This window comes from Opisthocomus hoazin, chromosome 6 (assembly GCF_030867145.1).
Source record: "Opisthocomus hoazin isolate bOpiHoa1 chromosome 6, bOpiHoa1.hap1, whole genome shotgun sequence".
Taxonomy (NCBI): domain Eukaryota; kingdom Metazoa; phylum Chordata; class Aves; order Opisthocomiformes; family Opisthocomidae; genus Opisthocomus; species Opisthocomus hoazin.
In genome coordinates, this window is record NC_134419.1 from 80,154,300 (window position 1) to 80,176,266 (window position 21,967).

The 21,967-nt window shown below is 61.4% G+C and overlaps 2 protein-coding genes across 28 annotated transcripts in view; both read left to right on the plus strand.

Annotated features, from left to right (window-relative positions):
* JAKMIP3 (Janus kinase and microtubule interacting protein 3) overlaps positions 1 to 2,836 on the plus strand; it is a 97,320-nt gene extending 94,484 nt beyond the window's left edge. For all 25 annotated transcript variants that reach the window (XM_075423953.1, XM_075423949.1, XM_075423947.1 and 22 more), the window contains one exon: positions 743 to 2,836. The gene's annotated coding sequence lies outside the window, so the exon portion shown is untranslated. The remainder of the gene's footprint in view (positions 1 to 742) is intronic.
* A 760-nt stretch (positions 2,837 to 3,596) lies between these two features.
* On the plus strand, positions 3,597 to 20,758 carry DPYSL4 (dihydropyrimidinase like 4). 3 transcript variants are annotated; one of them, XM_075424423.1, is made up of 14 exons: positions 3,597 to 3,848; positions 5,946 to 6,034; positions 6,819 to 7,003; positions 7,738 to 7,902; positions 9,219 to 9,280; positions 9,379 to 9,459; positions 11,616 to 11,684; positions 11,780 to 11,900; positions 12,569 to 12,725; positions 14,558 to 14,699; positions 15,718 to 15,888; positions 17,179 to 17,358; positions 18,944 to 19,078; positions 19,790 to 20,758. In XM_075424423.1, the coding sequence occupies exons 1-14, from the start codon at positions 3,597 to 3,599 to the stop codon at positions 20,006 to 20,008; spliced, it is 2,028 nt and encodes a 675-aa protein (XP_075280538.1). In that variant the 3' UTR covers positions 20,009 to 20,758. The 3 variants fall into 3 exon arrangements, with proteins under 3 accessions (XP_075280538.1, XP_075280539.1, XP_075280540.1); XM_075424424.1 differs by having other exon boundaries at positions 18,944 to 19,115; positions 19,790 to 19,979; XM_075424425.1 differs by lacking the exon at positions 3,597 to 3,848 and adding an exon at positions 4,124 to 4,207.
* The last annotated feature ends 1,209 nt before the right edge of the window (positions 20,759 to 21,967 follow it).

The following is a 21,967-nucleotide window of genomic DNA, read 5'->3' on the forward strand; positions in this document are numbered from 1 at the left end:
GCTGGCCCCCAGGCTTGGGAATGGAGGCGGGGAGGGGGTGTCTCTGCTGGGAGGGCACGTTCTGCCGCCGAGTCAGGCAGCCTTTGCTCTTTACCAACTCCTTGTCAGCTCAGAAACATAGCAAGATTTGTCTTAGCCTCTCCTTCTTGAATTTCTGACAGGAGGATGATCTGTCCCCCCCGTAAATAACACTCCTCAAACCGTCCGACCGCTGCTCGCCGCCGCACCGCGGCAGGGGCCGTGCCTGGGTGCGCTGCCGGTGGCTGCTCACGCACCCGCTCTGCTGCGGGGCCCCGACCCGCGGCACGTCCCACGCCCCGGGAACGCGCCTGCGCCGGCGGGATGCTCCCTGGGGGGGATGTGGGTGCGGGGGGGACCGTTCCGGAAGGGCGGCCTCGGGACCTGCGTGGGGCTGGGCAGGGCGAAATTTAAATTTGTCAGTCACTGTTGTGGTCTGAGCGCTACCTGAAAACGGTGAGGGGAGCATTCCTTAAGAAGAATGCGTAATGTAACGTGTGGTGCAGCCTACAGAGAACAGGCATTTAACGTTGAACAAGTTAGCTTTTTTTTTCAGCGAAAAACCAGCAATGGGAGAAGGCCTCTCCAGCTGTAGACGTCGCTGAGAGCGGCTGGACGCGATCTGGCAAAGCCCGTGAAGTGGACGTGCTGTGGTGCTCGAAAGTCGCGGGCTGGGGAGAGAAGCGCAGCTGCAGCTAACCCTGACGTCTGTCTCGTTCTGTAGGCACCGGCACCGCTTCCAAAGCTTGAGCTGAGTTCGTAGAACTACGCCGGAGACCCCTTGGCACTGAGACTCTAAGATCTCTCCAGATACTCACACGTCCGTCGCCTGCTGTAAACTGGACAGTGTGAACAGCGACGGGAGCTGAACTGCAGGGATGTGAGAAAAGGAATTGTTTGGAGAAATGTTTGTGCTGAAGTAATGTGACACTTTAAGTCAAAGGTTATGGATTTCGATTGTCAGCATATGATTATATTGTAAAAGTGATTGAACGAATCCCAGCTCTACCAGACACAGCTGCCAATGTCGGGATCACGCTGATGAGCTGCATCTTCGCTGCTGCATTTCGTGCTTAAAACCTCGTTAAATCCCGAGCGTCCGTTCTGAGTTCCGCGTAAATACCTGATGTCTTAACGCGCTTACCGGAGGGACTGCAGACAGCGGAGGCAGCTGCCTGCAGCGCCGGGCGGTGCTGAGCTCCGGCGGGCAGGCCGGCGGTCGGGAGCTGCCGGGTGCGATGCCCGGTGCCCGCGGGCGCGATGCCCGGTGCCGGCCCGGGCGCTCGGCAGCGGCGGGGTCCGTCGCACCGCTGGTCGCTCAGGCCGCGCTTCTGCACGTCGCGTGTGCGCGTCTGAACCTCACCGCGGCTTTCCCACCGGCGAGACGTTCTCAACCGTGTTGGTCTGTGGCTGGAAAGCTGCCCGCGCAGGACAGGTACCTGTGTAAATACGGGACTGCGCTTATGTATATGTGAATATTTATATGTAAAAAGATCTGTACATAGGAAAGAAACAAATGGCTCAAAGAATGTTTTCAAAACTGTTGCTTTCTCACAAATGCCCGGACAGGAGATTTACGTAAAGGCGCTCCTTGGCTTCAGCAGCAGGGTTTTCAGTCACTTTGCGTCTGGTCCCGCTGGGGCTCTGCGGGCCGAGCTTGTGTGCGGAGTCCTTGGCCGTGGCACCGAGCCTGCTGGAGACGGTGCCGCCGCGCGTCGGGGAGGTGAGCGCGCCAGGTCTCGTTTGCTGTCTGCTTACCTCTGCGTCTGGCGCATCTTCTAAAGCCGCGGGACCGCCGGGGAGGCATTCCCCGCCCGGGGCTCTGGCGTCAGGCTTTTTTCCGCGGCCCCCGGTCCCTCGGTGCCGGTGTGAAGCGGCGGAGGAGAGCTGGGCTCGCAGCGCGGGGAGGGACCCCCAGCCGCCCGCTGCTTGGGCACGCGGCCCTGAGTCGGGGTCTGCCAGCCCCCCCATTCCTCGCCTGTACGCGTCTTTTATGAACTCCGCGGCTGCCCTTCGGATGCGACGGGACTGAGCGTGCTGGCAGAGCGCATCGGGGCTTCAAGCAGCGCGTGTGGCTGCGCCGGCGCGGAGATGCCGCGTCTCGGCCGGGACGCTCCGTGCCCGCGGAGCGACCGTCTAAACCGAAACCCGAGGGCACCGCCGCTCGCTCCGGCAGCCGCCGTGCGCTGCCCGCTTCGGGCCTGCGCCGCCTGCCCCAGCGGCGGGGCCGCGGCCGGGATTGCCAGCGCCCGCTCCAGTAACACCCGTAGCCTTCAGCGTACCCGTGAGTGCCTTACACGGTGGTGGACAGGACTCCCGGCCGCGGAGAGAGAGCGGAGCCGGGGGCCCTGGGGACGCCGACGCCAGCGCCCCGCGCGTCCCCGGAGCCGCCTCCACCGCCGCGCGGCGGGCAGCGCGTGGGCACAGGCAGGGGTGTAGTTTAGACTCAGGAAACCGCAGTGTGGATGTGTGTGTCCAGCCCTGTACGTGTGCACTGTACGCTTCATAAGAAGGAACGATTGTAACCTTATGCAAAACGTAAACCAGAGAAAATGGTTTTTTCTCCCAGCAGCCAGCGTGCCGTGACTTGTGCTCTCCGATATAATCTCCTGACACCCCTGTCCTACACACGCAACGTCTGGTTCAGTGCTGAAGCGGTAACTGAGAGGCCGAAGCTGGGGCTGGATTGGTCGGTGACAGAATTTTACACATATTTTTGTATTGTGATTCATATGATCTATATCAAGAGACTTTCTATTCATTTGTAAAATACATAGATTATTGTAAACTTTTAATAAAAAGACCTGTTTTAAACCTCTGGATGGGAGAAGTGGCTGTGGTCATCGCTCAGAGGTGCAGGGCGGGCCTGTGCTCAGGGACGGTCACAGAATCCCAGCATGGCAGGGGCTGGCAGGGCCCTCTGTGGGTCACCCAGCCCAACCCCCTGCCCAAGCAGGGTCACCCAGAGCAGGGGGCACAGCACCGCGTCCAGGCGGGGCTGGAATATCTCCAGAGAAGGAGACTCCACAGCCTCCCTGGGCAGCCTGGGCCAGGGCTCCGTCACCCTCCGAGGGAAGAAGTTCTTCCTCGGGTTCAGCTGGAGCTTCCTCTGCTTCAGTTTGTGCCCGTTGCCCCTTGTCCTGTCACTGGGCACCACTGAGAAGAGTCTGGCCCCGTCCTCCTGACCCCCACCCTGCAGATATTGATCGGCATTTCTAAGGTCCCCTCGCAGCCTTCTCTTCTCCAGCTGAACCAGCCCAGCTCCCGCAGCCTCTCCCCACAGGACAGATGCTCCCCCCGCCGCCGCGTCCCGGCCCCGCTCCGGCCCCTGCCCGCAGCGCGGCGGCACCGCAGCCCCCTCCCCTCCCTTCCTCCCCCTCCCCTCCCCTGCCTCCGCTCCCCGCACCGCCGGGGCCGACCTCCCCCCCCAACCCCCCCCCGGGGCCGCGAGCGGGGCCGCCCCGCGCGTGCCCGTTCACGCGGGGCGGGCGCTCCGTGTGCGGTCTTAAGGCGCCGCGCGGGGCCGGGCGGCTGCGGGGGTCCCGGTGCGGGGGGTCCCGGCGCGGCAGCCCCGGCCCATGTCGGGGCGGGGGGGGGACGCGCTGCCCGCCTGCCTGGCGGGGCTGGGCGCCCGCAGCCCGCGGCCGCGGCAGCAGCGCGGGGGGATGTTCTGCAGCGTGGAGGACGCCTTCGACAACAAGACGCTGGGCTTGGCCTCGCTCGGCGGCCCCGGGACCACCCCCCCCGCCGGCCCCGGGACCCCCCCCGCCGGCCCCGGGCACGGCCCCGGCCCCGCCGCCCCGGGGGAGCGGCCCGACGGCTGCGCGCAGGTGAGGGGCGGCCGCGCCGGGACCCCCCCTCCCGGGGCAGCGATGGGCCCCCAGCCCCGGCCCGACGCCCCCAGCCCCGGCCCGACGCCCCCAGCCCCGTTCCGCGGCCGGAGCCCGGCGAGGGGCCGGGAGGAGCCCGGCGGGGCGGGGCGACCGCGTCTCCCCGGGGGCCGCAGCGTTACCGGCCCCCCCCCCCCCCCCCATCCCCGGCTTTGTCTGCGGCGCCGGGAGCGCGGCCCCGGAGGGGGGGGGGGGCGCGCACGCAGGCGGGGACGCGCACGGCGGGCACACGGACCCCGGCGCGGAGCGGCGGCGGGGAGATGTCGCGACAGGGCGGGGGGAGCGGCCCCCGAGACACGGTGAGGGGCTTGGGGGCGGCGGGGGGACACACACCCGGGGAGCGGCGCCGGGGCTGTGTCCGGGGGGGGGGGGCTAGGGTCCCGCCGGCACAGCCCGCCCGGCCGCGACCCCCGCCGCGGTGCGGGGCTGCCCCGCCGCCTGCCGCGCTTCGGGAACGGGCTGGTAGAGGGGGGGGGGCATCTCCCCGCCGCCCCCCGCCCGGTGAGACCTCGCCGCGCGGTCCGGGGCGCGGGAGGGGAACCCCGCCGGGTGCCGGGGCCGCTCGGGGGGAGGCAGGGACAGGGGCACAGTCTGCGGGCAGCCCTGCGCCCCCCCGCCATGGCTGAGCTCCCGTGAAAGCCCCCCGGTGGGTGCCCGGCGCGGGGGGAGCCGGGGGGAGCAGATCCGTGGGGACGGGGTGGGGATGGGGGTGGGACAGGGAAGGGGTGAGGATGAAGATGGGGAAGGGGTGAGAAAGGGGTGAGGAAGGGGGTGGGAAGGGGAATGGAAAGGGGATGAGAAGGGGAAGGGGTGGGGATGGGGAAGGGATGAGGACGGGGATGGGATAGGGAAGGGTGAGGACAGGGATGGTGTGAGGAGATGGGGAAGGGGTTGGAAAGGGGATGAGAACGGGAAGGGAAGGGGATAGGGAAGAGGTGAGGAGGGGATGGAGATGGGGATGGGGTGAGGATAAGGACGGGGAGGGGGATCAGATGGGGAGGGGGAGAGGACGGGGATGGGGTGAGGATGGGGGTGGTGGGGCTGTGGATGGGAAGGGCCCCACACGGGGAGGGGCCGCAGGGCTCTCCCCTGGGGCAGCCGACACAGAAGCTTTGATTGATTTTGTGGGGCGAGGGAGAACAATAAAGATGCAACGAAAGCCTCGGTACTTTTAAAAAACCCAATGTAATTCTTCAGTAGTTCTTTGTGTGCCAGCGATGCTCTTTTGAGAACAGGACCCCAAAACGCTTCCCCGGCTGTTCCCACCGGCACGCCTTGCTGCCTTGTCCTCCCCACGTGCTCTCGCACCCTCGGCTGTGTTTGTGCTCTTTGTGTTCCCCACTTCAGCCTTGGCAATAATTTTTCTAGCAACGCCAGAGAGCAGAAGAGCCGTCGTCTGAAATCAGGCTGTGGTTCCACCTCTGCATAAATGCCGCCGCTTTCTGATTTTTGTGGTTAAAGATTCTGCAAATCTGACAACTTGCTTTGAAGTGAGGAAAGTCCTTGAGGCATCGTCTGCCTCGCAAGGCTGTGAAAAATAGTGAATGTCTACAAATTACCAGGTTAATAAGATGCACGTAGAAGTCTCCGTAACGGCGCTGGTGGAGGAGGAGGCGCGTGGCGGAGCTGCAGGACGGTGCCTCGCAAGCCTCTGACACCGCGGGGAGCTCGGCTCGGTCTCTGGGCTGGCTCCGGAGGAGCCCTTGGTGGCCCTTCGGGCTGGCACCGTGCTGCCGGGGCCCGCGCCCGCCGGCCGGAGCAGCTCAGGGATGCACGGCTCAGACCCGGGACAGGGCCCGCCGGTACCCAGGGCTTGTGCCAGGCTTCGCAGGAGGTCGGGGCTCCTCTCGAATGACGGTTTTATCTGGTTCCCTTTGCAGAATACAGCTGGGCTTTGGTGTCGAATAGTTGGGGTATGCAACTAAACTTGTGTGATGGAAGGGCAAATAGGAAGTCCTAGGCTTAATGAAAATTTATAATGAGTGAAGTAGCATCTAGATAAAGTAATCTTTTAAAAAGTGTGGTTGTTTCCATTAGAGTGACCGGCTTCTAATCAAAGGAGGAAAAATTGTCAACGATGATCAGTCGTTTTATGCAGACGTTTACGTGGAAGATGGTTTAATAAAGTAAGTTAAACATTCATATTTGGTAATGTAATTTCCAAGCACGATACAGTGCCAGGGAATTTGAACAGGCTTCCTTTCCATCGTTTGTCTCTTGGAAGTATGTTCCCTGTCCTTCAGCCCCCGCTCTGTGCCGAGCAGGGTCCCTCAGGCGACGGCCTGGAGTGTCCCGACCCTGCTGACGAGTGCTGGGCCCCGCGGCGTGGGATGGGCGCTGGGCCCCGCGGCGTGGGATGGGCGCTGAGCCCCACGGGGTGGGATGGGCGCTGGGCCCCGCGGCGTGGGATGGGCGCTGAGCCCCGCGGCGTGGGATGGGCGCTGGGCCCCGCGGCGTGGGATGGGCGCTGAGCCCCACGGCGTGGGATGGGCACTGGGCCCCGCGGCGTGGGATGGGTGCTGGGCCCCGCGGGGTGGGATGGGCGCTGGGCCCCGCGGCGTGGGATGGGCGCTGGGCCCCGCGGCGTGGGATGGGCGCTGAGCCCCACGGGGTGGGATGGGCGCTGGGCCCCGCGGCGTGGGATGGGCGCTGCCGGGCCGGCCGCGCGGTCCCGTGGGGTGCTCCAGCGGAGCCCGGCCCCGCTCCCCGTGCCGACCGAGCACGCCGCGCTCCCTGCCTGCAGCTGCTCCTCCCGGGGAGCTGCCGGCCCCGCGGCGTGCGGAGTCCCGGGCGATGGGCGCCTGCGCGCCCGTGGGTGTGCACCCGTGAGCAGCGCTCATGAGAAGTTGGGTTTGTGCCTTCACTTAAAAATTTTTGCCAATTAACAGGAGATCTTAATGTCATTTTCAGACAAGTTGGAGAAAACCTGGCGGTTCCTGGTGGTGTAAAGACGATTGACGCCTACGGCCAGCTCGTGATGCCAGGGGGGATTGACGTCCACACCAGGCTGCAGATGCCGGCCATGGGGATGGCCTCTGCCGACGGCTTCTTCCAAGGCACGAAGGCAGCCCTGGCAGGAGGAACCACGATGATCAGTAAGACGGAGCAGCGTTCGGGCAGACTTCTCAGTAGAACACTGTTTAGCAAAAACACCTTGGGCCTCTTCTCCTCCTGTTGCTACGCACATATACTGAAATATGTGGTGGTTTCTGCTTCGCCTCGTAAGAGAGTAAAATAGAAGAAAACTTTAAACACCTTTTAATAAGTTTTTAATAGTGTTGCAGCTGTGCTTTGATAAGAGCTTTCCAGCTCTGGGAACGCGGGTTCCGTTTTTGTGTTCGTGTAAAATTGTGTTGATTTCTGCCTTGCTGCGGCTGGGGCCCCGCGGCCCGCCGTGACGTGTGGCGGAAGGCACGGTCCCCGCGCCTGCTGGCGTAGCTCTGTGCCCACCTCCTGGCCAGCACCGCGGGGCGAGGGAGGTGCAGGCACCGGTGGGCTGCGAGTGACCGCCCCCGGGAGATGCCCAGGGGAGCAGTGGAGGGGTGCAGGGACAGGCTTGGGTCACCGGGCAGCCTGTGCTGGGCAGGCTGCGTCAGGAAACGGGATGGCAGGAGCTGTCGCGTAGAGCTCCTTGCTCCGTTTGTTTCACTTCTCTGGGAAATTTGTGATCCCGCGTCTCTGATGGATGCGCTGGAGAGGAGTTGGTGTGAACACGTCTGCTTCTCGCGGTGGCCAAGTCCTGCACGAGAGCAGGGGAGGCTGCTGCGCCCGCGGGCGCATCCCCCCGGCCGGCGGGCACGCGTGCTGACGCTGCGCCGTGTCTCCGCAGTCGAGCACGTCTGCGCGGGCGCCGGGACCAGCCTGCTGGCTGCCTACGAGCAGTGGCGCGGGAGCGGCGACAGCCAGGCCTGCTGCGACTACTCCCTGCACGTCGACGTCCCTCGCTGGCACGAGAGCCTGAAGGAGGAGCTGGAGGCGCTGGTGAAGGACAAGGGTAAGGGCAGAGCCGGCGGCGTTCTGGCCGTGACCCCACGGAACAACCCCCACGCTGTAGCCGTTGGGTGCAGGCACATCGGCACGTCGCCCTGCGGTGAGCGGTGACAGTGGTGGCTGCTCGGCCGGCTCCGCTTGCCCGGTGGCGGATGGGCGGGCGGGGGGGACCGTGCTCCTCGGCTGGGGCATGAGCTGCCCACCCTGTGACCCCCGGAGAGGGTGCGGACGGGGCCGCTGACGCCGGGCTCCTTCCGTGACGTCTGGTCTGGGCGCTCTCGCCTGCGGGTGACGGACAGCCCGGTCGTGGAAGTCGCTTCTGGAAGCTGAAGGAGCGGCACCGGGCACCCTGGTTCAGGCTGCTTGATGTATGGAAGAGTGTTTGGGTAAAAACGTTGAGGACGGGGCTCACGGAGCGAAACGAAGCCTGAGGCTTCCCGTAGAGGTTTCGTTCGTGCCAGTAATTCCCGCACACCCCGAAACACCCGCAGGACGCGGCTTACTGGAAACCAGGCCGTGCGGCGGGGATTCGTGCGTTTCATTAATGCTTATTTCCACGTTTTGAAATACATTTTGCTTTCAGATATGCTAATCCAGAGCTAAATGACTTCAGCATAATTTGCAGTCTTGCAAGCAAGGGCTTAATTGGTCCATTAGCATAGAAATGTGCAGTGAGTCTCCCACTGAAGCGCGGAGCGGATGAAGTAGCGTGGCTGTGCCGGGCTCTGCCGGGTGTTGTTCCTGTGTCCGTGCCCAGGAAATACAATTTGTGTGCAAGGTGGTGGTACTTCGGGGTTAGTTGATGAAACACAGTAGCAGTTCCCTGGCTTTGACTCAGCGCTTCCTGAGTCAGGTTTTGTCTTGGGAACGAGGAGGGTTGTGGGCAGTGCTGCCTGCGAAGCGCGGCACATCGATTTCCCTGGGTTAATAACGGTGCACGGAGTGGCAGTGCTCTCATATTAGTCTCGTCTTCTGCTGTAATTTGTAGTCTTAGCATTAATACACTAATTCAGATGCAGTTATCAGCAAGAAGTAGATTGGAACCACCTCTTGCAAGGACACTCAGTTGGGAGCGATGCCTTCAATTCTGCACACTCGGAGCAAGTTACGGAGAGCACCTAAAGTCAGAAATGGGCTGTGGGTTTTTTTGGGTCAGGTTCTTGTGAGGACTTTTCCCGTTTCAGCCCTCTGCGTGCTTTGCTGTCAGTCCAACCCAGCCAGCACAACCCCCTCGGGGCCGGAACCCCCCGCTCAGCCCACGGCGGGTGGCCGAGTTCCCAGCTGGGACAGCAAACGCGCGTTTCGTTTTCTTTTGTCCAGGTGTGAACTCCTTCCTGGTTTTCATGGCCTACAAGGACAAGCTCCAGTGCACCGATGCCCAGGTAAGGGAGCCAGCCAGCGTCCAGCGAACGCCGGCACCTGCGCTCGGCGTGTGAGCTGTGGGTTACCTGATGGGGGGCATCCCACTGTCTCTTGGCAGATGTATGAAATATTCTGCGTTATTCGAGACCTGGGGGCCATTGCCCAAGTGCATGCTGAGAACGGAGACATCATCGACGAGGTACAGTGGGGGTGTTCATTTAAATTAAAGGTTGGCCGGAGCGTTTTGGCTGAAGGCAAAGCGCTGGCTGTGGCGGGTGGGCTGTGGAGGGTGGAGCGGTGCCAGCACCCTCTTAGCCTGCGGCCGGTGCTGCAGATTCAGTAGGGACCGGAGCGGACGGGCGAAGGGGGAGCAGCCTGCCGTGACGCCGGGCTGCTCTGGGAGGGGACAGCGAGCACTGCGCGGTGCCCACGGCCAGCGGGGCATCGCCCGGGTCGCTCACCCCGGAGGTCCCCGGCAAAAGCCGAGCCGAGGTGAGCTCATGGCCTTGCAGCGGAGCAGCCGTGGCCGCTCCCTGCGCGCGGGCACCCAGCCTGGCAGCAGCCCAGGGCATGGAGAAACGATGCCTGCACCGGCGCAGACCTGGTCCCCGGGATAAGCTGACCTGTCCCCGGGATAAGCTGACCTGTCCCTGGGATAAGCTGACCTGTCCCCGGGATAAGCTGATCACCCGAGCCCTGGGGGGAGAGGGCTGGCAGGAGAGCCCGTGGCGGCAGCGTGTGCGGGCAGGAGAGCGTGCGGGAGGGCTCACGTCAGCAGCGTCCTCCCGGTTCCTCGCACGCACCTCGGGGTCGTCACGGAAATCTTCACAAGGACTGCTCAGTGGTTCCCACAAGTACGTTCAGGGGCTGCTTGAAGGATGACTGACTGCCTGAAGTGACACTTCATTGCATCATCTGTCTTGTTGAGAAGTCTTGAGTGCTTGAGAAGATGAAGAGGTTTGCCCCTTCTGAAGCAGCACATTACACTTGGCAGTGTTTATCTCCCGAATCGGCGCTCAGGAGCTTCCTGGGTGTTGCAAACTTTGCTCCTGTTCATTGTTTTTCCTTTTCTACCTTTAGAAAAGAAAATCTGATCTGCATACTGCAATGAGGTGGCACAAGGTAGAATTAGACTCGCAGTTCTTTTTAGCTCGTGGTCACGCAGCATTCAGCCTGGTGTGGGAGGAGAGTTTGGCGTGACGGCGGGATCCCAGTCCTTCAGATGGGCTGACCTGGACAAACAGGATCCAGGCTCATTCCCACCTCCCTGGGATTTTGTCTGAGAAACCTTTTCTTCAGCCAGCTCTGCAATGTGATGGGGTCCCAAGCACTTCAAGACCTTGGGAAGTGTTTCTTTAAGCTGCCAGCATGATGACGCTCGAGCCCTGGGGACGAACTCGGAGGATATCTGCAACGGGAGTGCAGAGAAATAACCATCCTCTACGAGCAGGGTCCTGTAAAGCCTGCGAGACCTCGTCCGCAGTGCTGAGTGATGTCCTTGCGTCCAGCGCCAGCGGGGTGGGAGCGTTACGCGACACAGAACATCACAGGGAGGGCACTGGACGCGTGTGAGACATCTGCTCTCACAGACGAGATAAACAACCCGGGTGCGACCCAGACCTCATTCCAGCCTCCGTCACCGCGGGGTCCCAGCTAACGCGGGGTCCCTGCGGGGACTTGGGTCGTGCCCATGGGAGAGGACGTGGGCACAGCCGCGAGCGGCTGCTTGGATTCAGCCCCTGCGCTGGGGCGTGCGGCTGTGCAGCCCCCCCGCTGCCGCCAACCCCCGGAACTGCAGCAGGAGCAGCAGGAGCAGCCACCGCCGCCTTCCGTCCAAGCCCGGTCCCGGCTGCAGCATGGTGCAGTGGGACGGGGACAGCGTGTGGCTGTGGCTGGGTGACCGCCGGGCGAAGCTCTGCGGAGGTGGCACTTGCTGTGCCCCGCTGCCAGCTCTGCTCCCTCGGTGGGCTTCTCGGAGAGCTTCGGGCAGCCTCGCGGCCTGGGGAAGCATCAGCTCTTTCCCTGTGGCCACGCACCGTGCCTTGTGCAGCCTGGCAGGAGGCAGTGATGGGTTAAAACCCCACGTTTGGGGTCTGAAGAGGTGGAAGGCCCAAAGGTACCGTTGGGACATGGCAGTTCCCAGTCCAGAAGGGCTTCCACAGCATGAGGTGGGGTCTCTTGGGAAGCAGCTGCAGCGGTTTATGGAGTGTCACAGGTCTAAGTGGCGTCGCCAGATCGTATTCATGGATTTCCATCACGCCTCGGGTTCTTCTGAAGGGGTATTTTGTCCCCGCGTTGCTTCGCGCAGGCTGCTCCTGCCCCTGACTGCTCTTCCCTTCGTCTGTGTCCCTGCAGGAGCAGAAGAGGCTGCTGGAGCTCGGGATTACCGGGCCGGAAGGGCACGTCCTGAGCCGCCCCGAGGAGGTAACGTCTCCGGCCCCGCCGCAGAGACCCCCGGGCGCGGGCCGGCCGCGGCGGAGCTGCCCTGCGACGCTTCTGCCTGGTTCTGCCGCCCGCAGGTGGAAGCGGAGGCCGTGTACCGCGCCATCACCATCGCCAAGCAGGCCAACTGCCCCCTGTACGTCACCAAGGTCATGAGCAGAGGTGCCGCGGACGTGTTGGCGCGAGCGAAGAGGAAGGGTAAAGCGCTGTGTCGGATGTGCGCGCTGCCTGAGCCTGTCTGAGCGTGTCCGGGAGGACCGTCCTAGCTGCAAGGCTGACGAACTCGTTAGCGCCCGCGTTCCCGCACGTCTTAACGGGGCTGAAACTCGGCTCTTCTCCACGGAGCGTGCCGGAGCGGGTGGCTCTGAGCGGGAAGGCTGTGGGGGGGTACGCCTGGGGCTTTGATACCGGAGTCTCAGGAGGTGAAAAGGGGAAATAACTCACTGTGCTCGTGTGTCATGGACTAAAGGAGAAACGGATCTGGAGCTCCAGGTTCGGGCTGGGGGTGGAGCGGGGAGAGCTGGAAGCAGTGCTGTGGGGAGCAGGGCGGGAGGCCGTGGTGGGGTCCACAGCCGGGCTGCTTGGCCAGAGAGATGCCGCTTGGGTTTAGGGGCAGGCGTGGTGGTTTGGAGATACCAATGTGTGTTTGGTCCAAGGAGGAAATGGTGGGGTCAGAACTTGATTTGACAGCGTTTTGACAGCGTGTGAGATAATCTGAGGGATGAACGGGAATTTGAACAGCTGAAACGCGGAGAACGCTGACGAGCAGTGGAACGGCCCCGTGTCGTTAGCGGCAGCGCTTCTCCGCGCTGCGCGAGCAGAGGCCGCAGGCTGCTTGCGCTCGTTAACCGGTGGTTGCTCCGCAGGCGCGGTGGTCTACGGGGAGCCCATCACCGCCAGCCTGGGCGCCGACGGGTCGCACTACTGGAGCAAGAACTGGGCCAAAGCCGCAGCCTTCGTCACGTCCCCCCCCATCAGCCCGGACCCCACCACGCCCGACCACCTCGGCTCCCTGCTGTCCTGGTGAGTTCCGTGTCGGCGGGGATGGCTGAGCGCGTCGGTCGCGTTGGCATCCCCCGGCGTTGGTCCCAGTGCCGTTTGTGGGAGCGGCATTGCGGGGCCGGCAGCCCCCAAGCTCCCCGGCGCCAGAGCGGGGCAAGGCGCAGCGTCCCGCGGGTGGCCCCAGGACCCCCATCATGGGGGGGACCACGCTGCTGCTCGGCCTCCCCGCGTCCTGGGGAAACCCTCCTGCACCCCCTCAGCCTGAGAGCAAAGAGAAGGGCTCTGTCGGCAGCAGTGTTGGGCGTCTGCAAGATTTTAAGCTGTGTGGAACATAGGCTCTGGGGGCACGTCGCGGGGCAGAGCTGTTCGGGTGCGTGGAGGTGGGCGGCCGAGCCCCGGGCAGGCAGGAGCATCCCTGGAGCCGTGCAGGGACCCAGCGGGCACCGGCAGCCGGGGCCGGACCCAGCGGGCGCAGAGACCCCTGCGCCGGGGCTGGACCCAGCGGGCGCAGAGACCCCTGCCCGGGGCCGGACCCAGGGGCGCAGCCGCCGAGCGTGTAACCACGGCGGGAGCTTTGCCACGGGCCAGGGCTTCGCCTTTCACAATAAACAGGTGCCAGACGTGTCCCCGCCGCCTTGCAGAGCGCAATCTGCAGAGGGGGGACTCGCTCCCCGCAGGGGGTCTGCACTCTGGTGCCCGCAGCTCGGCCCCAGCACACTCCCAGCCCACCCAGTGGCACCAGTCCGTAGAGCTCTCCGCATCAACTGCGGCTCGGCACGGGTGGCGTTAGACAGATCACCTCCAGAAGTAATGCAGAAAGAGGTTTTGAAATGGGGTGAGAGATGTTTATGGACCCAGGTAATCGTGAGAAAATTGCGCTCAAGATATATTTTAAAGAAGAAATAAAGATTATCTTAGAATTCCCTGAAATGTGATTTTTTTCTTAGCAGGATAAGCAGTTGTTAACAAGAAAGGTTTCTCATGTCAGTTACCATGTGTAGCGTGTGAGGGCCCCTCCGCACGTTCTGTGCCAAGCTCTTTTCAGTGGTGCCCAGCGACAGGACAAGGGGCAATGGGCACAAACTGAGGCACAGGAAGTTCCGTCTGAACATGAGGAAGAACTTCTTCCCTCTGAGGGTGGCGGAGCCCTGGAACAGGCTGCCCAGGGAGGTTGTGGAGTCTCCTTCTCTGGAGATATTCAAGACCCGCCTGGACAAGGTCCTGTGCAGCCTGCTGTAGGTGACCCTGCTTCGGCAGGAGGGTTGGACTGGGTGACCCACAGAGGTCCCTTCCAACCCCTACTATTCTGTGATTCTGTGATTCTGTGATTCTGTGCTCCCCGAGAAGCGGCAGCGCGGTACCCGCGCAGTTCGGCCAGGCAGAGCTCTGCCCCGGGTCCGGGGCCGTGCTGCCGGGCTCGTCGCGCGCTCCGTCCCCTGCCCGCCCCGATCCCGTTCCTCCCACCACAGCGTAGGGCAGGGCGAAATGTTTGGGTTCCTCCAGGGTCTTGATTTATTTCACCACATCCTTGCTTTAAAAGAGGGAGCATGAAGCCCACGGCCGTGGGACCGGAGGGAGCGCGAAGCCCACGGCTGTGGGAGCCGAGGGAGCGCGAAGCCCACGGCCGTGGGAGCGGAGGGAGCGCGAAGCCCACGGCCGTGGGCGCAGAGGGAGCACAAAGCCCATGGCTGTGGGAGCCGAGGGAGCGCGAAGCCCACGGCCGTGGGAGCCGAGGGAGCGCGAAGCCCACGGCCGTGGGCACGGCGTCGGGGCGGGGCGGGTGGGCTGGGCGCGGGGCTGCGCCCTCGGTGCCTGCTCTGACCGCCCACCCCACCCCACCCCGCCCTGCCCAGCGGGGACCTGCAGGTCGCCGGCAGCGCGCACTGCGCCGTCACCGCGGCGCAGAAGGCGGTGGGCAGGGACGACTTCACGCTCATCCCCGAAGGCACCAACGGCGTCGAGGAGCGGATGGCGATCGTCTGGGAGAAGTGTGTGGTGGGTACCGAGGGGACGCTGCGGGTGCGAGCGCGCGTGGGCAGCGCGTGTGCTAGGTGATGTCGGAGGCCTCGTTAGCTCAAACGAGCCGGGAGGTCTGACGTTGTCCGGACGGCCGCTGCAGAGGCGCTTGCTAAGGAGAGGAAACGTGACGCTCCAGCTCCCCCAAAGTGTCTTCAGAGGCTTCGGTACGGGGGTCACCCGCCCCGCTCCCGCTCGCAGCCGCGAGAGAAGGTCCCTCCAGCGCGTTTCCCTGAGGGTTCCTCTTCGCTGGTGCGTGCAGGAGGCTCAGGGAGGCCCACAGGGTCAGGGCATCTCTCCTTCGGTGGCCGTGGCCGTGCCTGCCAGCTGCCTGGTGGCTCCGGGCCGCAGTGGTGGGGACGGGCTCCCGAGACCCCTCTGTGCCGGCCGGGCAGCAGAGCCGCTGCCGAGGGAGAGCCGCGGCACACAAGCGGCTGCCGGCGGGACCGAGTCCCGTGTCCCCGCACCCCGGTGCACTCTGCCCTCCCGAGGAGCATCCTTGGAGGCTCCAGCCTGCATCCCACGGAGCGGACGTCTCCGGGAGGACTTCCAGGAGCCTGGGAACCGAGCCACCCTGGAGACTCTGTCTTGGGTGGGCCTTGAACAAAGACAAACAGAATTTATCTTAAGAACGATGATAAGTAGCACCATTTGTGTTCACTTCCAGTCTTTACTGAAATATCCTTAACGATCTTCAGTGCGCATGGGACAGCTGCTGGAGCCTACCAGCGAAGGTCTTGTTTTTCAGAGACCTTAAATGTCCCAAGTCCAGGAAAAATAAAAACCTCTGCTGCCGTATTTGCCCGCAGGGACAAGGCTCAGCCCTTTTCCCCGCGGTTGCAGCCCTGTGGGTCCTCACACCACACGGTCACGCGGTTGGATCCTGCAGTTTCTTCTCGGGCACCTGGTTCGTGCTGGAGGGAGGGCGTGGGGCCGGGGCTGCTGCGCGCTGCTGGGCGCGTCTCCGGGGATGGTCCTCCTTCCCTGCCCTCCCCAGGTCCCCGGGAAGATGGACGAGAACGAGTTTGTAGCGGTGACCAGCACCAATGCTGCCAAGATCTTCAACTGCTACCCCAGGAAGGGGCGCGTCGCTGTGGGCTCCGACGCAGACCTGGTTTTGTGGAACCCCAAGGCAACCAAAATCATCTCGGCAAAAACCCACAATCTGGTAAGATATTTTAAAAAATTGATTTCTTGAGCTGGTTTTAGAGTCAGAAGAGAGCAGTAAAGCAATATATTTCTTCGGATCGGGAAGTTGAGCTCACTCAGCAAGGGAGGAGCTGTTGGTGGGGATAAGGTGATGAAGGACCTTGCATTTGCTTCTAAAAACACAAGCAAATGGCAGTGTCCTGTGGTTACTGTGAAGGGTGGGATTGTAACAGGGACAGCGCCGAGACGGTCTGCATCCGGTACAGAAATGTAAGCTCACTGTGTTCGCTGCGGACTGGAGAATCCCAGGTGCTGAACTTGCTTTGGCTCAGCGGAACATACCGGCACCCTCCCCACAGAACCGGGCCCCTTCCCACGCGGGCTCCGCGGGCACTGAGGGAGATTCGGGTCCATCTCGGTGGCATTTTAGCCGTGGCTTTCCAGGCCATGGACATCCCCAGACCGGGTTCCAGCCTGAGCTTCCGACAGAAAGCCGCAGCTGAAAGAGAGCGGGGGTGAGGTGGGCTGACGGGTCCCGGTGACAGAACCGACCGAGGTTTATGTAGAAACACTTTGACCTATGTGGTTTGTTCACCAAAGTGTTTTTTATTGAAGAAAATAATCACTGTGATTGGAATATGCAGGTGTTTCTTTAACAAACAGAAACAGGTTTTCTTTTGGTCCGGAAAATGTGCTGTTGCCTTTTTGTAATGCTGCATTTTCTCACTGAAACTCTGGGGTTTGGGTAGTTTGTTAGTGATAGTAACGGGAGCATCTGAAGAAAGCAGCATGATTGTGTATTTCCCACAAACCAGACCTGACTTTCCGTGCTTATTTTGATAGAAGACTTGCAGTGACTTGGAAGAAATGAGAACTTCTGTCCCAGATGGAGAACTTGAGCGGGGCTCTTCTGGGGCTTGCAGGGAATGAATTGTTCACGTACAGTAAAAGTCTGGTTTGCTCCCGGGCTGCTGCGTGTCTTTTGGGCACGTACTGCCTGTTTTGAGGAGTTAGTTTCTCCATTCCAGTTTGCTTTATAGAATCACAGAATGGTTTGGGTTGGAAGAGACCTTAAAGCTCATGTGGTTCCAACCCCCCTGCCATGAGCAGGGACATCTTCCACCAGCCCAGGCTGCTCAGAGCTCCATCCAGCCTGGCCTTTATTTGAAATGCAAAGGGTCAGTCAGGCGCAGCGGATTGTGCGCGAGGAGCAGTGCGCAGAAACGGGGAGGGGTGCGTGGCTGGCCAGACGGTCGCCGGCTCTTCTTCACTCGTAGCCGTGCTGAGGGTCTTGGTTTGTTCTTTGCAGAACGTGGAGTACAACATCTTTGAAGGCACAGAGTGCCACGGGGTTCCTACCGTGGTCATAAGTCAAGGAAGAGTTGTTCTTGAGGATGGAAACCTGTTTGTCACCCAGGGGTCAGGCCGCTTCATTCCGAGAAAGACGTTCCCTGATTTTGTTTATAAAAGGATAAAGGCAAGAAACAGGGTAAGGAGAAATTTATTTGCCATAGTCCCATATTTTCATTGCAGTCTCTGCACTATTGTATCACAGTCGCTGTTATAGTAAGCTTCCTGATGGAACAGGCAACAGGAACAAGAATATTATTGATATTATTTCTCCTTAGGCCTTGGAAACTTGTCATGGTTCATGTGACCGCTTTGGTGCCTGGCGTGGCACATCAACCAGTGATGCCTGTTTTGTATTACAGCTATAATACTAGTATTTGTAGTGTTCTTTGCCTGCTAGAAAGTTGTAAAGCAAAAATATGACCGCTACCAAACCTGGTTTCATCTGGCTTGCACTGAGTAGCAGGGAGGAATTCCTCTCCTGCCTGTGTTAGAGAAGTTTAAGTTTCTGTTTTACCGGTATCTGCTCTGCGTCTGTCAAAGACTAATGGCTGTAGCCTTCGGTAGTTACTGGAAATACAGGAAGATAAATCCCTCGGAGCGCCAGCACAGCGTTTTTAGGAGATCTGAAGATGTGCAATTATATAAAAAGCTACTTAGCAGCTCTGCCATCCTCCCTTTCTCCATGTGTCATTTTAGACGTATTTATTAGGCATCGTGGGTGGGTGTAGAGCAGAAGTCGTTCACCCCAAATCCCCTGCAGAGGCACCGGCAGCGCTGGCAGCTGCGGCAGGAACCCCCGGGGGGGCCTGGGGGGGCCTCCAGGCTCAGGGCAGGACGGGGATGGGACCTGCCAGGGCCCTGCAGGATGGAGATGGGGATGGGGATGGGGATGGGGATGGGACCTGCCAGGTCCCTGCGGGATGGCAATGGGGATGGAGATAGGGATAGGACCTGCCAGGTCCCTGCAGGATGGAGATAGGGATGGAGATGGGGATGGGGAAGGGGATGAGGATGGGGATGGGGATAGGGATGGGGACGGCTGTCTCCACTCTGTCTGCCAGCGTCAGGGGTGGCCTCCTCCGTTCCCCCGGCACGTTCCATATCGCCCCGTCCTGCCTGGGCTGCCGCTCCGGGGGTCCCTGCTCCGCTCTGCTTGGGGGTGCAGCCTCCCCAGAACGGAGAGCGGAGCGGCTGAGGGAGCTGGGGGTGTTCAGTCTGGAGAAGAGGAGGCTGGGGGGGGGGGGCCTTACCACTCGCTACAGCTCCCTGAAGGGAGGTTGTGGGGGGGGGGGGGGGGGGGGGGGGGGGGGGTTGGTCTCTTCTCCCAGGTAACAAGTGATAGGATGAGACGAAATGGCCTCAAGTTTCACCAGGGGAGGTTTACATTGGATATTAGGAAAAACTTCTTCACTGAAAGGGTTATCGAGTATTGGACCGGGCTGCCCGGGAAGTGGTGGAGTCCCCACCCCTGGAGGGGGTCAAAAACCATGTGGATGTGGCACTTCAGGACATGGTTTAGCAGGCACGGGGGTGTTGGGGTGATGGTTGGACTTGATGATCTTAGAGGCCTTTTCCAACCGTCATGGTTCTGTGATTCGATGAAAACCCCGCAGTAAGGGGTTAAGCCCAGGCAGAAGGACAGCAAGTCATCGCCTGTGTGTTGGGTCTGGTTCTTGTTCACCTGAGCTTAAACCCGTGCCTTGCTTCCTCCCACCGGGCAGCTGGCCGAGGTCCACGGCGTCCCCAGAGGGCTCTACGACGGGCCGGTCCACGACGTCATCGCCAGCGCCAAGGCCGTGGCCCCCACCGCGGCCTCCAGGATCGCGCCCTGCGCGGGCAAAGCCCAGGCTCCTCCCGTGCGCAACCTCCATCGGTCGGGGTTCAGCTTGTCAGGTGGGGCCCGGGGGCGGCGGGGCTGCTCTGCCCGGCTGGCACGGGGATGAGGTTTAGGAGCTTAATTTTTGCTCAGTAAAAAGCAAGTCCTGCCGTTGCCGCAGCCTCGGGACTAAACGCAGCAGAGGCGGCTCTGGAATGTGCTGCAGAGTTGCTGTAAACGGACTCACAGGGTGCATCCGAATCCCGGTGGGTCCGTGGGGACGCTGCCGTCGAGTCGGGGGCTAGGAGCGGTTGGGTTGTAGAGGGGAGCCAAGGAACTCCATTTCCGGGAAACAGAAAGATGATTCCTTTGGCCTTTCTGAGTTATCAGGCAGAGATTCAGCACCGCTCCGTCCAGCGTCCCGCAGGACTCTGCCCAGCAGCTTTCGGGACATTGGAAAACCATAAAATAACTCTGGCAGTGTTGTTTTCCTAGCTGGCTGAAATCAGGTGGATCATGTATTTTTTAATGAACGTACAAGATCCCACATTTTATTACATAGAAACTGTTCATTTATAGGAAGGCCATTTATAATGTTTTCCAGAAAGAAGCAGTAAAAAAATAACCTGTACTATGCTCACCCAATGTCCAAAGCAGTACGTGCTGAGCACAGCAGTGTTTCCCACCAAGGGCCCGTTCTGCGACCCGTGCACGCACGGCGGCGGGACTCCCCTGCCTGTCTCTTCCCTAGGGTCGCAGGCGGACGACCACGTTGCCAGACGCACGGCTCAGAAGATCATCGCCCCGCCAGGTGGACGCTCCAACATCACCTCGCTGTCCTGACGGCCCTGCTGGCATGGCGGCCGTGGGGGCTGCTCGCGTCCCGGCAGGAAGGGGACGGGGGGGTCACCCTCAAGCTCCAGATGAAAAGCGAGCGTTCGTCGGCTGCCCCAGCCCCGTCTTGTTGTAGGTAGAACATAGAGTAACCCCCCCGAGAGGTAGCGCTCCCATCTCGATTCTCCCAGCCCGTAGTTCCTCACTAGCTACTCAGAAAGCCCTGACCTCGTGCATGTGGGCACCTGGACGTACAGATGTACCCGCGGCAGCGTGCTCGGCCGTGCTGCTGCCTGGCGTGCGGCCGGGGTGAAAATGAAGGAGCATTTTGGCTGGCACACACTCCTTCCGCCTAGCACCGGCTGCCCTTTCTACTCAAAGGCCTTCTAGCCGATGAGCACGCCCGCTGCCGCCTGGGTCCGGCACAGTGACTTGCATCTCGCCCGCCTGCAGCATCCCCGGGCCGGCGCCTGCGCCATCCCGCTGCGGTCCCTGCACCCAGGGCTGGGGCAGCATGTCCGTCTGTCCCGCCGCGGTCACAGCGTTGGTAGGACAGGCGCAGGCCCCCGATCCTGGGGCAGGGCGGGTGCTGGCTGGTCCTGGGACCACAAGCCGGTGGGCTGTAGTCGTTCCGTTGGGCTTGGTTTTTAAAGCTTATTTATACAGTTTTTCAGGAACTGTGTGCAAGTCTCATATCCAATAACAAGGCTCTTTGAAGGCCAGCTGCATTAGACAAACTGTTTTATAAAGGTTGTTATAGCCCATTTATTATATTTAAAGGTATGTACAGTAAAGGTGAACCTCTATGCCACAGAGCTATGCATGTACCTCTAACAGAACGGCTCGCCATTCTGTTTCTGTTCCTCCCGTTGAATAAAGGTTGTTGGAAGGCATAAAATGATAGAAGTGGTTCGTCCAGCTTAGTCGAGTGTTGTGTTTTCTCCTTCGGGTTTTCATGCGTGACGGTCTGTAGAAACAACTCGCGCCGTGCGGGTTACAGTACTCCCCTTCGACAGCGCAGGGAGCATTGCTGTTAGCGGCGCAGGAGCAACGCGGAATCCCACCCTTCGCTCAGAGCCGGCGCGCCTGCCGGGAGCCGCTCCATCGCACTCGGTGCCACGCAGCCGCCGAGAGCCTTCGGGTTGGAAATCAAGCCGAAATCCCGGGAGGGTGGTCTGGTTCTTCCTGCTCGGTCGGCAGCGTGGCCGCTGCCCGCGGGCACCGCGCCAGCTGCTGTGCGACGGCTGCGAGTGGCAGCGTCTCAAGGGAGCAGGAGGGCTGCGGCAAGGGGAGCAAGCGTCTGCTCCGGAGGTGGAGGTTGAAGTCACGGTGTTTGGACACACTCGCCCACTACTCAAACACAAATGAATGTGTTATTACCTGAATTCACAATTTAAACCAGGACGGGATTTTTTTGGGTGGTTTTTTTTTTTTTTGGTGGGGTTTTTTTGATTATCTGAGCTGACCTACATCTCCTAGCTTAATGCAATGACCTGCAGCACCTTCTGCATCAAACATATATGGCAACACATTTGTTTATATATTTTATATTTAATTTTAAACAAATTATTTGATGTCATTTGTTGATTTTTCTGGTTTTCCCTGGAAGCGTCCCTGCCTCCAACAGCCAGGCTCGCCAGCGGAAGGCGGCTGGGCTGGTCACTGCCGCTGCCCCTTTCCCTCGGAGCCTGAGCTCCCGCTGCCCCTTTCCCTTCGACGCAGGCTCTGCATTTACCTCCTCCGTCAGGGAGCAGTGCCCAGCGGTGGGGCCGTGGGCAGCACGGAGCCGGCACTGCTGCTGCGAGCGTCGCTGCCGCTCTGCCGGTGCCAGGAGATGCCCTGCAGCGTCCCGGCAGTGCCAGCCCCCGCTAACGCAGCCAGAGCCTCCGGGGAACGAAACCACCCCAGGCACAAACACCGGCTGGCTTTGGCCCTAATTTCTGCAGACAGCTTTCCCGCAGGCTCTGGGTCAGGCACAGGCAGGAGAAGGGAGCTGGGGAGATGCTTCCTGCCCTTGGCCGAGGGCCCGTGCCCGGCACAGCGGCAGCGAGACCTGAGCCCCCATGCCTGCATTCGCAGGGGGAAGGAACCTCGA